Raw genomic sequence first — 18,115 nt, 5'->3', positions numbered from 1 at the left:
GCGAGTGATTGATAAATTGTGCGCTCGACGGATAATAATGGATTATGACGGAAATGTTACGATCCTGTCCGTCAAAATGACTGACAACGAAAAAGTCTAAAGCCACCACTGCTTGGGAGAAAGAAACTACGTGATATTTGGGCCCTTTTTCGCTGCAATGAGGCGGAGAAAAAAAGCGAATGCATTGTTTTATCAGAAGGGAAGCAATGTGGCCATAACACAGCTGGTAAAAACACCACAAACCAGATACTCTCTGCAAAGCTGCTTTCTTAATCATTCAACCTGTGTTTTTCATCAAATAAGGACAAGATATAATCTTATTGTGAAATAAGTTTGACTAATATGACAAATTATTAGTTTTGACTAGACAAGTTTGACTGAAATGTTCTATATAATCTGATGACTAAAAAAGACTCAACAGTTTTCATTGACAAAAAGTAGACTAAAATATGACTAAAATGCTCAGACTTTTAGTCGACTAAATCTTGACTAAATAAAAACAGGATGAAGGTGACTAAATATGACTAAAACTAGAAAGAAAATGTAACACAGGACTAAGACTAAAACTAAATTAAAAAATAGCTGACGAAATTAACACTACTGGACTGAATACATTTATTGATAATTCAGACCTTAACTGTGTGACTCAATTCTCAAGGCCTCTTCTGGGTCTGCCGGACATGCCTCATTAACCAACAAGAATGTAACTGTATTATATCTGAGGAAAATCCCCCTTTGGCTTCCCCTGTTATTTGCACAGACTATTGATAATCAACAGAGAAACTCAAGGGGCCTCTTTTAATATCTGGAAATTGCAACAAGACTTTCTGCCATTCAAATGTAACACACTCCTTATATATCAGGTGATATAATCTTCAATTCTTCACAGTTGCAACTTGCATATATATTTATTGCACTTGACGCACACACACGCATGGCGTAATTTCCACTGGGGACAGGGGGGACATGTCCCCCGCACTTTTCGAAATCCCGTTTGTGTCTCCCCACTTTACAAATATGTTTATTATTTTTTAACGCAAGCCGTCATCGCCACGGAGGAGCACATAGCCTCTGTGAGCGAGCGAGACAGAGAGCGAGCGAGCGAGCTAGGGAGACCACACCTTTCTCTATTTAATATAGATAAAGTAAGAAATCATTCCAATGTGTACTATAGGACAGTAAAAAAAACAAAAAACAGTTTAAAAGGGGAGTGATTAGTAAAATATGCATACATAAAAAGAAAGAATGCTAACTAGGTAACATAAGATAAGAATAAACCAGTTTAAATGATTTGTTATTGGTTGTGATCATATTCTAAAGATGTTTGGATTATTGAAAAGTATAAATCTCCCTTTCATCTGAGTGTTGAGAGCTGTATCCAGAAATTAATTTTGTGCTCAAAGTGCTCCAGATTGATGCATTTAACGTCAACATTTTAAAAAACATCTTCCCGGGGGGCATGCCCCCGGACCCCCCTACAGGGTGTGAGGTCCACCCCCAAATAAAGCAGGTTAAAATATTTAAATTGCATGCATGTTATTTTTGTAAATACTGCAAATGGGTCCCACAGACCCAAACAGCACACAAAGGTTAAAGGTAAGCATATAATGTTAAAATGTGCTAAATATATACACTGCAAAAATAAAAAAAAGAGTAAAAGTAGCCCCCGACTTGTTTAATTTTTTTAAGTAGCCCTCACCCTAAAAAAGGTTGGTGACCCCGGCCCTACAAGGTGTACTTTAAGGGTTTTGGACTCTGCAGACCGTTTACATGCATAAAAACCTTCATAACACACAAGGGGACGGTAATAACCAGAAAAGCATGACATGGGACCTTTAAACAAACAAAGTCTTGGCTTTCAGAATATGAAACTTTTATTTCCAAAATCACACGATAAATACATTTTTGAAGCTTATAAAGGGAAGATGACAGCTCTCCCTCGCCACTCTGCTGTTCCGTAGCGCAGCTTCCCCTCCCTCCGGCTGAAATTATTAATGTAAGGCGTATAGTAATCATAGATAACACGGCAGGGTCCGTTACAATTTGTTTTCATCTGATTTCAAATAAACAAAGTCTTGGCTTTCAGAATATTAAACTTGTTTCGGCAAATTCAGATGATAAATACAACTTTGAAGCTTGTAACGGCATAATTACAAGCGGAGAACGGAGTAACTTGATGTCACAGCAGGCATAACAACAGTCGGTGTTTCTCGTGAGTGTTTTCCCCGGGAAACAAACACAATACACACAAACGCAAAATTACACACACACACACATTCGCGAGCTTCCCCCAGACGAGTAATCCAAACGAAAATATCTTTCCTCCGTAGTAGTAGTTTGATAATTTGCTCCGCTAATAATCAATCAGATCGATGGATTCTAGAGAAGAGGAAACTTTAAAGGCCTTTTTCTCAAAATGATGTCTTGGTGACAGTCATTATATAATGTGACATATTTTGGTTAATGTAAGGGAAACTTCTGCAGCAATGGAGAGTCAGGACTCAGAGAGACACGTTGGAGCTTTGATGTCAAACACTGGTAGTTTATTACAAGTATCGGCCGGAGAATTTCACATCACAAGTCACAGCAGCCAGAGGTTCTGACTGCACGGTGGGTTGCCACATCAATTCTGCCCAGCCTCTCTCTCGATAGACCTTTTAACTAGTTTACAGAGAGTTAAACAACATATTGGGGCAGATAATCTAAACAGCTGGGCCCACTGAATCACTAGCGTCTGACCCTTAATGGCCTCGAAGCCAGCGTTCTCACCCATAAACCATTTGTGACCCAGAGTTGACCGGTCATAGACTGAGAAATATCAACATATGACTGCATTAGCACATTCCTTACGGGAGATAACAGAGCCAGGGTTGGTCATAAACGTCAAAGGGCAAAAGGTTAAATATCTAGGAGTAAAGACAGAAATATTCCCTCATACTTAATATTTGGAGTACAAAAACAATCCTGATATCATTAGAAAGCTAGGAATCTCCTCTTTCCAACAGTGTATACAACTCAAAATTAGATTAGATTCAGCCCCTAGTCTTGCTGCTATAGGCTTAGTTTGTCGGGGGACACCTTACTTCTTCCTTCTCTCTGTCTGTACCTGTGTACTATCACGTTCTGAATAACCCAGCTTCCCCAAATGTCTTTCTGGTGTCTATATATGGCGGGATCCGGAGTCATGGCTGATCCTGTTGCTGTGGTCCTGAGTCCTGGATCGCGAGCCCTGGATCTTGAGTCGTGGCTGTGCCTGTTGCTGTGGTCCTGGATCATAAGTCCTGGATGGATGTCCTCGTGGATTCATCTTCTTATTATAGACACATGCATTTCCAAACATTTGGACTACCTATGTTGCAAATGTATTATCTTTTCAATGTATACACAGTTGTCACTACCCGATCTGCAGTGCGCATGTGCGAGATGGTCCACCATATTGGAGAACTCCGGATGGCAACCCAAATAGGACACTTGGCATCTAGACCGTCTAGAAACGGCTGGCAAATATGCAATGCGAATGCGCAAGTTTTTACATGTGACAAACGGCGATTTGCATTGCATCTGACAGAATGAAGACTTTTGTGTTTTACAACAATTTGAGTGAATACATGTCTGAAGGTGAATTTCACACAGACCTCTCTAAAAATGAGCGAGATGAAATGCGCCGTGCGTCATCGAACTTTACAGTAAAAGGTAATTCATTCTCATTCTCCTGTTATTTTGTGTTGTGACTTACTGTGCAGTTACTTTTAATGTCATCAGTTACTTAGCTCTGTCCCAAGTTTTGTATTGTATTTGTATTGTATTGTATTGCCTTTCTAAATGAAATAATACTATACAAAAATATTTAATTCAATATTATAATATAATTTATTATTTTTTATAATATAATAATTTTATTCCTGAATGACCCCTTTTTTTGTGTTTCTGTTCAAAATGCCCTCACTTTTATGAATTGATGTGATGAACATTGAAGTGTATGTGCCTTGTTATTGTGAATTTGACATAATAGTTAAATAAAAATGTTTAAGTTACTAAGCTCTTTTTTTTGTTGATGGCCCGTTGTTCTATATTGGTTCCAACTAGCAATACATGGGTTTGGTAATCTTGTCCGAGGAGGAAAAGCTGTCTGCCCTCACAGAGTGCCACAATGGTTTGAGAGGCACCAGAAACAGTCATTGCTGGCTACTACTGGTCAACTCTTACAACTGATGTTACTAACTGGGTAAGTTATGGTTGTACTTTGTCCTGAAGCATGTTATATATATACATTTGAAATGGTCCTGAAGCATTTGATATATATATATAGTGTTATTGTGTTATTAACTCTTGTGTCAGGTGAGATGTTGTCATCGCTGCCAGTTAGATGACCCTATGAAAACCCAGCCACCAGTTCTGCATTATATAAAGGTACAGTAGTTCATGCTTGGATTTGAAGGAAGGCTAATGCATTTCATTCATGAAGTTAACAGGAAATATTTTTATCAGGTTAAAGCTGCTTGGGAGGTAGTCGGTTTGGACCTTATTGGCCCGCTTCGTGAAACGGCCAATCAGAACAAATATGTGATGACCATGACGGACTTGTACACCAAGTGGGTTGCAGCTGAGCCGCTCACATCAAAGACTGCAGCTGAAGCAGCTGTAGTGAAAACGATGTACACTTTCGGCATTGTCAGAAAAATCATCACTGACCAAGGCAAGGAGTTCGTCAATCAGCTACCTGCTTCTGGCTTAATTATCTAAGCAATACTTAACCGTGTAGGGCAGTGATCACCAACTGGCGGCCCGCGGGCCACATCCGGCCCGCACGACGGGGGTGACTGTGGCATTGGCGGAGTGGTTACTGCGTTCGCCTCCCACCCATTTTTTTTTTTAACAACGTCTCGTGAGTAAGGTGCAGTACCGGAGTCCAACAGAGAGGCAGCAGCTGCGGGTCAGTAGACTGCGTACTGCGAAACCTTCCCTGCCTTGAACAAGAATTGATCCTTCGTTGTGAAGAGTCTGGTTAATGCGGTCCGCACCACAGCAGTAGCCCTGCTGCGACAGAGTCCTACAGACAGGTAGGAGCTGCGGGACAGTAGCCTAGAAGCAACGTTGGGTTGTAACGGAATACATGTAACGGCGTTACGTAATCAGAATACAAAAATCAAGTAGGCTAACTGTATTCAGCTGGCGTTACATTTGAAAAACGAGTAATCTGATTACAGTTACTTTCGTAAACCTGAAGTGAATACATTTTGGAATACTTTTTGGAATTATTGGTGGAAAAGTTTCCTCACAAAATGTAATATTCATTACCGGCAGAACTGTGTGCACACTGCACGGCGCTGCATGTCTGTGAGCGAGAGAGAGATGTAAAGTGCCTGTGAGGCCCCGCCCCCGCACGCAGATGAGAGAGAGAGAGATCTCTTTTAAACTATATTGAAAGTTAGAAACGGAGATGGTTCGATAAAATGTGCAAGATAACGTTTATGTAGCATTTCTTTATTGTCGAGATGATGACATTTATAACGGGATCAAATCAAAGTGAATGGCCTGCTGCTGCTGAATGCATGGGGAAAGTGACTGGAAAAAGTTTTGAAAGTTATTACATCGTTTCAGATAATACATAATAATGATAATGCATTCTATTTAGGGGCGCCTTTCAAAGCACCCAAGGACACCTTACAATTCATAACATATTCCAAGGAAAAGTTTTAAGACAGTACAAAGAATGCAGTCTGGGTGATGTTTTTTATGTGGGGTGCAGATGAGAGGGAGCTGTCCAGAATGACACCAAGATGTTGTGTTTGAGTTCTTGATAAGCCATTAAAACAGTAAAATACGTGTCTCCTGTTCACCAAAACATACCCATCTGTTATGGAAAAAGAAAGTAATCCAAAAGTATTCTAAAAGTAATCTGAATACATTTTTAAGACACGTAACTGTAACTGTATTCTGATTACTTTCAGAGCATGTATTCAGTAACTGATTACATTTACAAAGTAACCCTCCCAACCCTGCCTAGAAGTGATCCTTCGTTAGCGTGAAGAGTCTGCTAAGCTTTATGCGGTCCACAGTACCTGAGCGTGCTCCACTAGCACCCCCCCCCACTTCAAAATTCTGGGCTATATAAAAATCGCTGGCGATAGTGTCTATTGGATACATTTTGGCCCTTGGACAAATGTAGTTGGTGATCCCTGGTGTAGGGGCTTCCCAATAATTCACTGAGGGGCTACATCTTGAGAAACCTATCTAATGCGTGCTACAGGCATGAGCTGGCTAGTGTAAAAACTTTGCTCCTGTTAGTTTTATTTTGTCCACATATAACAGTTATCAATGTCAGAACCTCTGTAACTATTCCTGTTTGAACTATCTACAGTTAAATGAGAACATATTTGAGGTTCTTGGGATCCAACATTCTGTGTCCAGTGCGTATCACCCTCAGACAAACGGCCAGGTTTTTTTAATGTAATTCGTACATGTCTCCAGACTTTTGTAAGAAAAATATCATTAAATATTATTCTGTCACAATGTTTCAATGTTTAAGATGAACGAACAAATCAAAATGTAAAACGGGCTCTTAGAAAATATGTCAACAATAATCACAATGACTGTGACATCCACCTGCCTGCAGTTGTGTATGGCATAAACACAGCTTTGCAATAAGTGTTTCATGGTGTTTTCCTCCTGGTTGTTCATTACATGTTTTTTGTTTTACCTGATGGTAATAGTGACCTTTACCTTGGTAAATGCTCATCTTATTTGTATCCAGGCTTCCACAAAGCATACTCCTTTGTATTTATGTTCAACCGGCATCCACGCTTACCTGAGGTGATGAATGCCTGTCCCATGGGAGATACATTTGACATAGGAGATCCAGAGGAGGACATCGACACTGTGGTGAGCCAAATGAAGGAGTTGAATAAAAAGGTCAGTGCCCTTTCAAATCCAACCGACATTGAAAGGCTAATATGAGAGAATGTTAACTTCAATTCACTCTGATTTTGTAGGTTCTTAACAACATAGAAAATGCCCAGGCAAGACAGCAAAAGTCTTATGGAAAACGTAAGCGAAACGTACGCATTTGCTCCATAAACAGTGGTGATGAGGTGCTCATCTCCAAAAAACCCATGAAACGGTCCCGTAAAGAAGGTCTTGCTAGCCATCACCAAGGACCATTTGCGGTTGCCCTTGTCACTTCCAAAGGTGTGGCCACTGTGGTGAAAGGCAACGGAACCAAGAAGCAGCTGAATGTCTCACGGCTAAGGCCGTATTACAGATTGGAAAGTAAGAGTCTCAATTTAACCTCTTAATCCTGTTACTTGATCAAACCCGCTGTGGTGCAATTAACATCCGAAGATTGTTTTTCTTATATAGAATAACAAATACAGGAACCTGAACCGGCCAAGTCCAGGAGAACTAACAATTGAAATGACTATCATTCACAAAAGACAAATGCTTTTTGTGTTTTCAGATCGTGGACTGACTAATTAAATTCAAAACCTTTATTTATCCAGGTAAAATCCCATTGAGATCAATGATCTCTTTTTCAAGGGAGACCTGCAGCAGTAGGTTCCACAAGAAGACATAAAAACATAAACAACAGGACATCATACAGCAACATGTACAGGGATTACAATTTACATATTTAACCACATGTACAGGTACCAACAGCATCTGATTTTGTAGCATCCAACCGAGCTTTAAAAACATGGTGGTACTAGCTTGGTAATTTTCCATTCTTTTTGCAGACTGTTCCATGTTAGTGGAGCTGACTAAGCTGGCTTTTCTCCATGACCACCAGTATCTGAAAACGAATGAAGGAATGCAACATTCATATGCTTGCAGAGGAGAGAAATGGAGAAAGGACTTGGGTCCTCTTCAGGACAAACTGGTAATTGACAAATCCAATCAACATCATATTGACGGATGGCTTATGCCAACACGCAGTGCAATGAGGATGATAGTGGGTTACTCAACTGTTGGATAACTGAATATTGAATTGCTTTTTAGCTGAAATACGTCCTTGACAGCAGTCAACCTGCAGGAGAACTAATAGTCAGAGATGGAGATGTCTGTGTCACCCGTGAGGACTTTGACTTTGGGTTTAGCTCGGTGCATGGATGCCAATGTGAGTACACACATGTTGCTGTAATTTCACTCACTTAGATTGAAAGTCAAAGGAAAATGACATTGAAGTTCAGTTTCTCATGCGACTAACATTTTATTTCATTTAATTACTCTTAGATTGGAAATGCCTGTCTGAAGATAATGGGGGAGGCTGCCCAGAGACATGTAATTTCTATATAGTCTCATAAACTTACACTTTTTGAGGTAGGCTACACATTCTGTGTTGGTTGATTTGAGGTAATGCTCAATACTCTGAACAGGGAAAAGGTGTTCACATTGTGGACATGTTTACTGTGCCCACCTGGAAAACCACAAATGTTAGCCTCCTGGTGAGTTCCAGTGCAGTACTATAACTTTTTTACACATTTGAATTGCATGAAATTATAAATTAGGTATGGTATTTATGTATTTATATTTCAATGCTACCAGGACAACATTGGCTAAGGATGCCATTTTGTTTCCTGCATGGAGCAGACAACAGGATCACGCTGATCACTACCTGCTATGTGTTGAGTACAAATTGATAAATTGAGATACATAGAATTTACGCTATATCAAAGTTATATTCCCAATGTGTTTGCAGTGAGATCATTTAGACATGTTTTTGTTGCAGGTGTTATTGATAGCAGAAAGGGAAATCCTTTTTTTTTTTACTCTATTCTTCCTGGTGGTTTTGGAGATGACGCATACAGAACCATATGTAGGTCCAGAATTAAGATTAACATGTTGCCCTGTTCTGTGGCCTAACAATATTTTTCAAGTTGGTTTGACTGTTTCTGTTCAAGTTTAATAGTGGCATGTTTCATGAGGAGCCTTGTTCTATGGCTTCACATTTCTATATAAGCCTTGTTCTATGGCTTCACATTTCTATATAAGCCTTGTTCTATGGCTTCACATTTCTATATAAGCCTTGTTCTATCGCTACATGTTTTGATATAAGCCCAGTTAAGGTTTGGCGTAGTTTAAGCTAGGGTTACCACAGCAGATATGTAACTATGTGCATTCATTTGCTTTTCAGACAAATTGCACATGGTCTTGATAAAGGAACTTGGACCGAGAAAACTGGCAGTGACTTTGACATAATTGTTTTAAGTGTTATGTCGACAGAGTGTCATACTAATGTACATGCTTGCAGTTTTCATAATGATCACTCTGTCAGTCACATTTATAGACCACCACATGAACATGTTACTTTTATTTGTATTTCTAACACACTGATAAAACATATGACAATCAGTTTTGTGTTTTTCAGGGCTTCCCACAACAAACTACTGGAAACCACTGTGGTGTCCTCATGCTGATGGTAAATGTCCGCAATTTCTACACAATGTTTTTCTGGTAGTTTAAAGTCACTGACATCATACCCTTCCTCTGTATTTCACAGTACGCACTCTGCATCTGCACTGGCGCTCCATTTGACTTCTTGGAAGTAAGTATTCATTCCTGTAACTTTGGTAGAAACACAGAAGTTGGATTCAAATTCACCGACATTACATGTGTATTATATAGTGAAGTGCCATCCAGTGGTGGTGTTTGCAGCTAATGGAGAGGTTCTGCATTGAAGGGTAGGATAATTGTTTAACAGGGAAATAGTTGTTCTTCTTCTTCATGATGACACTATGTTGAAAGTATCCATCCATCCATCTTCTCCCGCTTATCCGTGATCGGGTCGCGGGGGTAGCAGTTCCAGCAGAGAGCCCCAAACTTTCTTTTCCCTGGCGACATCAACCAGCTCTGACTGGGGGATCCCAAGGCGCTCCCAGGCCAGCGAAGAGATATAATCCCTCCACCTGGTCCTAGGTCTACCCCTTGGTCTCTTCCCAGCTGGACGTGCCTGGAACACCTCCCTAGGGAGGCGCCCAGGTGGCATCCTAACTAGGTGCCCGAACCACCTCAACTGGCTCCTTTCGACGCGAAGGAGGAGCGGCTCAACTCCGAGTCCCTCCCTGATGACCGAACTTCTCACCTTATCCCTAAGGGAGACACCAGCCACCCTGCGGAGAAAACCCATCTCGGCCGCTTGTATCCGCGATCTCGTTCTTTCGGTCATGACCCATCCTTCATGACCATAGGTGAGGGTAGGAACGAAAATGGCCCGGAAGACCGAGAGCTTTGCCTTCTGGCTCAGCTCCCTTTTCGTCACAACGGTGCGGTAAAGCGACTGCAGTACCGCTCCCGCTGCTCCGATTCTCCGGCCCATCTCACGCTCCATTGTTCCCTCACTCGAGAACAAGACCCCGAGATACTTGAACTCCTTCACTTGGGGTAAGGACTCATTCCCTACCTGGAGTGGACAGTCCATCGGTTTCCTGCTGAGAACCATGGCCTCAGATTTGGAGGTGCTGATCCTCATCCCAGCCGCTTCACACTCGGTTGCGAACCGATCCAGTGAGTGCTGAAGGTCGCAGACCGATGAAGCCATTAGAACCACATCATCTGCAAAAAGCAGTGGTGCAATCCTTAGTCCACCGAACTGCAGACCCCCTCCCCCATGACTACGCCTCGAAATCCGATCCATGTATATTACAAACAGGATTGGTGACAAAGCGCAGCCCTGGCGGAGGCCAACCCTCACCGGAAATGGGTCCGACTTACTGCCGAGGACCCGGACACAGCTCTCGCTTTGGGAGTACAGAGATTGGATGGCCCTGAGTAGAGACCCCCTCACCCCATACTCCCGCAGCACCTCCCACAGTAACTCCCTGGGAACTCGGTCATACGCCTTCTCCAAGTCTACAAAACACATGTAGACCGGATAAACGTACTCCCAGGCCCCCTCCAGGATCCTTGCGAGAGTAAAAAGCTGATCCGTCGTTCCACGACCAGGACGGAATCCGCATTGTTCCTCCTCAATCTGAGGTTCGACAATCGGCCTGACCCTCCTTTCGAGTACCTTAGAGTAAACTTTCCCGGGGAGGCTGAGTAGTGTGATGCCTCTGTAATTGGCACACACCCTCTGATCCCCCTTTTTAAATAGGGGAACCACCACCCCGGTCTGCCACTCCTTCGGTACTGTTTCCGACTTCCACGCAACGTTGATGAGACGTGTCAACCATGACAGTCCCTCAACACCCAGAGCCTTCAGCATTTCCGGGCGGATCTCATCCACCCCCGGGGCTTTGCCACTGTGGAGTTGTTTGACGACCTCAGTGACCTCCCCCCGGGAGATTGGTGTTGATCCCCCGTCATACTCCAGCTCTGCCTCTAACATAGAGGGCGGAGTTGTCGGGTTCAGGAGTTCCTCAAAGTGTTCCTTCCAACGCCCTAACACTCCATCAGTTGAGGTCAACAACGTCCCATCCTTACTGTACACAGCTTGGATGGTCCCCTGCTTCCCCCTCCTGAGGTGTCGGACAGTTTTCCAGAACAACTTTGGTGCCGCCCGAAAGTCCTTCTCCATGTCTTCTCCGAACTTCTCCCACACCCGCTTCTTTGCCTCGGCCACGGATGAGGCTGCTGCCCTTCGGGCCTGTCGGTACCTTGCAACTGCCTCGGGAGTCCCCCGGGATAACAAATCCCTGAAGGCCTCCTTCTTCAGTCGGACGGCTTCCCTGACCACCGGTGTCCACCAGGAGGTTCGAGGGTTACCGCCCCTTGAGGCACCTAGGACCTTGAGACCACAGCTCCCCGCCGCGGCTTCGGCAATAGAGGCTTTGAACACCGACCACTCTGGTTCAATGTCCCCAACCTCCACAGGAATGCCCGAAAAGCTCCGCCGGAGGTGTGAGTTGAAGGCCTCCTGAACTTGGGCCTCCTCCAGACGTTCCCAGTTCACCCGAACTACACGTTTAGGCTTACCAGGTCTATCCAGAGGCTTCCCTCGCCACTCGACCCAACTCACCACCAGATGGTGATCAGTTGACAACTCCGCCCCTCTCTTTACCCGAGTGTCCAAAACATACGGCCTCAGGTCCGATGATACGATAACGAAATCGATCATGGACCTTCTGCCTAGGGTGCTCTGGTACCACGTACACTTATGAGCATCCTTATGTTCGAACATGGTGTTTGTTATGGCCAATCCATGACTAGCACAGAAGTCCAGTAACAAACCACCACTCCGGTTCAGATCAGGGGGGCCGTTCCTCCCAATCACGCCCCTCCAAGTGTCTCCATCATTGCCCACATGTGCGTTGAAGTCTCCCAGCAAGATTAAAGAGTCCCCTTCAGGAGCCCCATACAGGACTCTTTCCAGGGTCTCCAAGAAGGCCGTATACTCTGAACTGCTGTTGGGTGCATAAGCACACACAACAGTCAGAGTTTTCCCCCCCATAACCCGCAGGCGTAGGGAGGCGACCCTCTCGTCCACTGGGGTAAACTCCAACAACGAAGCACCTAACCGGGGACTTGTGAGTATCCCCACACCCGCCCGGCGCCTCACACCTTGAGCAACTCCGGAGAAGAATAGAGTCCAACCCCTATCCAGAAGTAAGGTTCCAGAGCCGACGCTGTGCGTAGAGGTGAGCCCAACCAGATCCAACTGGTAACGCTCCACCTCCCGCACAAGCTCCGGCTCCTTCCCCCCCAGAGAGGTGACGTTCCACGTCCCCAAAGCCAGCTTCTGTCGCCCGGGTCTGGTCCGTCGAGACCCTCCGCTTTCACTGCCACCCTTCTGGCAGCGCACCCGACCCCATTGATGTTTCCCGTAGGTGGTGGGCCCGCGGGACGGAGAAGCGGAGGTGTTGCCCACGTTGCCTTTTCGGGCTGGGCCCGGCCGGGCTCCGTGGCAAGCCCGGCCACCAGACGCTCGCCGACGAGTCCTCCTTCTGGGCCTGGCTCCAGAAGGGGACCCCGGGCTTCCTCCGGGCCGGGTATCCTCACTTCTTGTATCGTCTTTCATGAGGTCTTTTTGGTCTTGTTGAAAGTATCATACTTGATTATTTCAAAGGCATGGACAGCGCTTTGCGTTTTGGACGGAGGAGGCAAAGGCACTTTTAGCAGGAAAACTCCAGCCTCTTCTTAGGCTGCCCCGCCGACAACCACTGTCGGTATGGCCAACACTCACATTATAGCCATTTAGACTTTTCAATCTAGCATTCTGTCGATACATGTATTGACTTGTCTGTCTTTTCCAGTTATGCCTTGGAGGTAATTTCATACCAACAGCTGGGTAACCGAAATCTAACTTATTTGTATTTGTTGAAGGAGGAGCTGAAACCCGTTAAGGACCTCCAACTGGCTGTGCCTGGAAAGTGATTAAGTTTAACACATATTGTGGCTGGACGCTGGCTAGTGCCCCACACACGCACGCACAGACACATACACACGCTATTGTGGCTGGACGCTGGCTAGTGCCCCACACACGCACGCACAGACACATACACGCTATTGTGGCTGGACGCTGGCTAGTGCCCCACGCACGCACGCACGCACACACACACACACACACACGTGCGCTATTGTGGCTGGACGCTGGCTAGTGCTCCACACACGCACGCACACACACTCTATTCTGGCTGGACGCTGGCTAGTGCCCCACACACACACTCTATTGTGGCCGGACGCTGGCTAGTGCCCCACACACGCACGCACAGACACATACACACGCTATTGTGGCTGGACGCTGGCTAGTGCCACACACACACACACACACACACACACACACACACACACACACACACACACACACACTATTGTGGCTGGATGCTGGCTAGTGCCCCACACACGCCACACACACACACTCATGGAGCGGGTCACATATGATTTGATTGGCTGACACTTCCGTCGAAGCTTGAAAAGGTGAACTTTTCTCAACTTTTGAAGCGAGCAATGGAGGCAAAGCGCCACCACGGAACCACAATGCAGTTCGGCAAAGCGTGACGTCACCCCATTCAAAGTGAATGGGAAGCTGCGTTGACGCTTCAACGCACGCCGCCGTGTGGACGGGCTGTAAGAGTTGTACTGGCAATTTTCTGCTTTTCACATCTCTTAGAATAGATTTCAAAATACTGCTGCTGGTTTATAAAGCACTGAATGGTTTAGGCCCAAAATACATTTCTGACCTCCTGCTAAATTATGAACCATCCAGATCTCTCAGGTCTTCAGGGACTGGTCCGCTTTCTGTCCCCAGAGTCAGAACTAAACATGGTAAAGCAGCGTTCAGTTATTATGCTCCAAATATCTGGAACAAACTCCCAGAAACCTGCAGGTCCGCTACAACTCTGACTACTTTTAAATCCAGGCTGAAGACTTTTCTTTTTGTCGCTGCTTTTAATTGAACTATTCATATCTTAGACTGCACTGTAACTTTTATCCATGTATTTTTTCTTTTAATGTTTATTTTATTAGCTTTTCTTTTTAATGACTGATTTTAAATGCCATTTTCTTAATCTCTTTCATTTTTTGTAAAGCACTTTGAATTGCCTTGTGTTGAAAAGTGCTATATAAATAAACTTGCCTTGCCTTGCCTTGCCTTAGGTCTGTGCAACATGTGGGTATGAGCGTTTTTGGAGAACCAGCCAATGCTGCACAGTAACATGCCAGCCTGCAACCTGTTACTGAGTGGGGCCATCCACTTTTCAGATTACATGGCTACCCAGACAATAAGGATGCTGAAACTGTTTGGGCTTCAGTGCATCAGTGCCAGCACCTTCTTCCGCCATCAACGCCTGTACACAATCCCTACTATCGTGCAGGCCTGGCAAAATGAGCAGGCTGGGATCATCCGAGAACTGAAGGAGTGGGCTAATCCTCTCCACACTTCAGCTTTTATTATTGATATAGAAAAGAGGTCAAAACAATATTTAAATTACATTCATTTAGCTTTATCCAAAGAACTGTACAATAACTGCATTGCATTGTTTTTAGGGCTTTAACGTCTGAATTAAACTGTTTTTGACACTCATAGGTCAGACTCTCCTGGCCACTGTGCCAATTATGGCACCTACTCCTTGATCGTTTTGGATCTTCAACTTGTAACTTGTAAGTTAACGTTATCAGTCACACAAATCAGATGTGCTTTCGTCTGATGTGACACGGTTAGTGATATGACTGCATAATCAGGGGTGCACATAACTGGTACGCAGGTATGCATGCGTGGCAAAAATCTGAATTGCGTAACGTCACTTGTGTCACTACGCGCCTTTGCGTACCTCAAAACAAAGCACATATTTCGTCTACACGTGTTTCTTGTCAACACTCAATGGAGTAAAGTACTAGACATGTCATTAAGCAGCTACGTTGCCGTTTCGCTCCCTGCTAAAAATCTTCAGACTTTCTATCTATGACTGATTGAACTGGGTGCTAGCCGAGCCGCGCAAGACATAACCGACGGAACTGTGAAGCTTTACAAGAGGCAGAGGCTTAGATCACTAGACGACAGAGTTGTTCACCGTGTGCACAGACAGTGTTAATGTCGGTATGAACAACAGAATTGTGCCAAAACTCCGCCAACTGGCTGCAGTGGGAGACTCCCCTGTGCACATTCTGTGCGCATGGTGGTTCTAATTCAACTTCAAGTTTTATTTTTCCGTGCTATATATTTTGCCATTTCTCTGCAAACGTACTTGGTAACATTATTTGATGTCGACATTGGTAAATGTTAAACTTATTTTAGTTTAACGTTACACTTGCTAACATTACGTGATGTCCATGTTGGTAAGTCTTAAACTTAGTTTAGTTTAACTATACACTTGGACTTGGTAACAATATGTGATGTCGACGTTGGTAAATCGTTACATAAATTAACTCATTTTATCCGTGACTTATTTTACAGTGGTAACGTTAATTAGCTATTAGCTAGCAAGCAAGCAGCTAGCATACCACCATGCGGTCCCGGCCCGGCCCGCATGGTGGTTCTAATTCAACTTCAAGTTTTATTTTTCAACCTCGCTTTTTGGACCTGCAGTGCATGTTTTTATCTTTTGGCATGCTGAGAGATTTTTTGTTTTGTTAATGGAAAATGTTTTGCAGTTGGTTCAAAGACTCCTGCATATAATGTAATTATCTTAATAAGATGCTGGGTGGTGTGATTTCCAATATAATACATCCTGAAAAATAAGTGCACAGTATGTTTTATTAATTTAATTTAGTGATAAACTTAGCGGTTACTCCTGTGTTTCATTTGTTTGGCACCCTGCAACAATCTGGGTTTCTCATTTTGCCCCCCAGGAAAAATAATTGCCCACCCTGCTAATAATATTAACAACTAAGATGGGAGGTGAGAAGAGTCTGCTCTGATCTGAGCATCTCAAAATGATAAAGACAATGGCGCACCCAGCAATTTGACAAACAAGATATGAAATTTCCAATCGAAAAACACTGTTAAGTTAACCTTACTATAGGTGTGTACAATCGTAGATACAAAATATAGCTAGATGAACGCACACAAAGGTCTTCAACAACTATATTGATTGCATTAGTTAAATCATATTCTGCCATTGATTTGATCATTTATATTGGTGATGTTTTTGAAGACTATGAGTTAATCTCTCTTTTTTTCTCCCTCTTTCAGACTCCTCTTACTCCTATCTAGGATATTGATTTCCTCGAGTGGAAACATCTATATATTCAGCCTCAACCCTCTCATCGCTGCTGTTACGGTTGGACATACAGTAGAAACTTTTTGGGGATTTTTGCTTTTTTGGGGATTTCATTTTTCAATGGTGTTGGGGGGGGGGGGGGGGGGGGGGGAGTTATTGGTTATTTGATGGATGTGGAGATGCAAGGACTGTGGCTATTCATGTACCAGAAGATCTGAACTGCTAAAACATTATAGACTAGATCATCAACATTATGGAAGGCACCATTCTTATCCCTGCCTATATGAAAACTGCCCATTTTCATGTAAAACATGGAATGCACTACTGAAGCATCTTTGTACACAACACCCTTCTCAGCAATCCTCAAGAGCAGATATCTCACATTTTAAGTGCCATCTTTGTGACGAAAATCAACTTACTACTGAAACAGACTTTTTTCACCACATTGGCCAACATTTGAAAAATAATGAATTAGTTCCTTGTATTTATGTTGATTGTTCATATCAAACCTACATATATGGAAGTTTCCACACTCATAAATGGAGAAAACACAAAGTGTTAGAGATTTAAAACCTGGAATAGTTCACAGATCACTCTTCAATCCTTCTGCTTTGGAGTCAGTTAACAGTGACACTGAGTTAAATGAGGATTTACAATTTGAAGAACCAACTTTTGAAGAACCTAGAGATTTGAGAAAAGATGTTGAGCTAAAATTAGCCTCAGTTTTACTGAAATTGGAACATAGCTACCTGGTGTCAAGTGCAGCTGTAAATATACTCCTTGAGGAACTGCAATATCTCATTGGGACTGTGTCTGTGCCGGTCACTCAGGAGACTATCACACAGTTTTTTGTGGATCATAACTGTCGGGTAGATGAATCACTTGTCCAAGAGTTAGCGACAGAACTCTGTACCTCACATCCTATTCAACTTGTTATTGGAAAAGAAGGCCCATTATCTACTGCATGGAGGCGCAACAAATATTATAAAAGTAAGTTCTGTGTAGTGGAACCAGTAGAATATGTAATTGACCGAAAGAACAGAAGGTCTTTTCAATATATTCCTGTACTAAAAACGTTGCAGCAGGTTTTGAATTGTGAGACTATCCTCAGCAATGCAGTTAATTTAAAAGAGAAACTTCAATCAGTGTCAAGTGAGAGTAGGGTGGCCATTTCCATAACACCAAAAAGGAGGACACTTTGGGATTATCTTTTAGTTTTTATCCTGGCTTCACTGAATCCTTCACACTCAAAACACAATGAGACTAGTGTACTAACCACAAGTTGAATGTCTATTTTCGATACTTTTGCCCTTTCCTGGCTGCTTCCAAGAGTCTTTTGTTTGTAAGGAGTCTCTGGTACATGTCTGTGCACTCAAATGTGAAGTTGACACAAATGTGCAGCTCTGCCTTGACACTGTCCACATCCAGACGATTTCTCTCATTTCTCCATGCTGAGGTCATCATTGAGAACACACGTTATGTATGGGCTGGAGAAGATGTAGGTACTGAATCCTCAGATTCAC

The 18,115-nt window shown here is 43.5% G+C and overlaps 1 protein-coding gene across 21 annotated transcripts; it reads left to right on the top strand.

The window, feature by feature from the left end:
* Positions 1 to 4,929: 4,929 nt before the first annotated feature.
* Positions 4,930 to 16,712, top strand: LOC117534612. 21 transcript variants are annotated; one of them, XR_004567259.1, is made up of 10 exons: positions 4,930 to 5,060; positions 6,755 to 6,912; positions 6,993 to 7,269; positions 7,734 to 7,876; positions 7,996 to 8,113; positions 8,230 to 8,277; positions 9,365 to 9,415; positions 9,497 to 9,541; positions 14,960 to 15,027; positions 16,560 to 16,712. XR_004567259.1 is itself a non-coding variant. In XM_034198854.1 (9 exons), the coding sequence occupies exons 2-8, from the start codon at positions 6,784 to 6,786 to the stop codon at positions 9,529 to 9,531; spliced, it is 801 nt and encodes a 266-aa protein (XP_034054745.1). In that variant the 5' UTR covers positions 4,930 to 5,060; positions 6,755 to 6,783; the 3' UTR covers positions 9,532 to 9,541; positions 14,530 to 15,022. The 21 variants fall into 21 exon arrangements, 9 of the variants coding, with proteins under 9 accessions (XP_034054745.1, XP_034054746.1, XP_034054747.1 ...); XR_004567260.1 differs by lacking the exon at positions 16,560 to 16,712 and adding an exon at positions 14,530 to 14,842 and having other exon boundaries at positions 14,960 to 15,028; XR_004567261.1 differs by lacking the exons at positions 14,960 to 15,027; positions 16,560 to 16,712 and adding exons at positions 13,001 to 13,100; positions 13,258 to 13,710 and having other exon boundaries at positions 9,497 to 9,677.
* Positions 16,713 to 18,115: the final 1,403 nt, after the last annotated feature.

Source organism: Gymnodraco acuticeps, unplaced genomic scaffold (assembly GCF_902827175.1).
Source record: "Gymnodraco acuticeps unplaced genomic scaffold, fGymAcu1.1, whole genome shotgun sequence".
Lineage (NCBI taxonomy): Eukaryota > Metazoa > Chordata > Actinopteri > Perciformes > Bathydraconidae > Gymnodraco > Gymnodraco acuticeps.
Note: the sequence above shows the minus strand (reverse complement) of the source record. Positions and strands in the feature narration are given on the sequence as shown.

Bases quoted from the DNA above. Each gene is read 5' to 3' on its own strand.
- LOC117534612 (XM_034198854.1), top strand. From the start codon at position 6,784: ATGTTCAACCGGCATCCACGCTTACCTGAGGTGATGAATGCCTGTCCC. The intron at 8,114-8,229 runs GTGAGTACACAC...AATTACTCTTAG, and splicing joins CTCGGTGCATGGATGCCAAT to ATTGGAAATGCCTGTCTGAA. The intron at 9,416-9,496 runs GTAAATGTCCGC...TGTATTTCACAG, and splicing joins GTGGTGTCCTCATGCTGATG to TACGCACTCTGCATCTGCAC.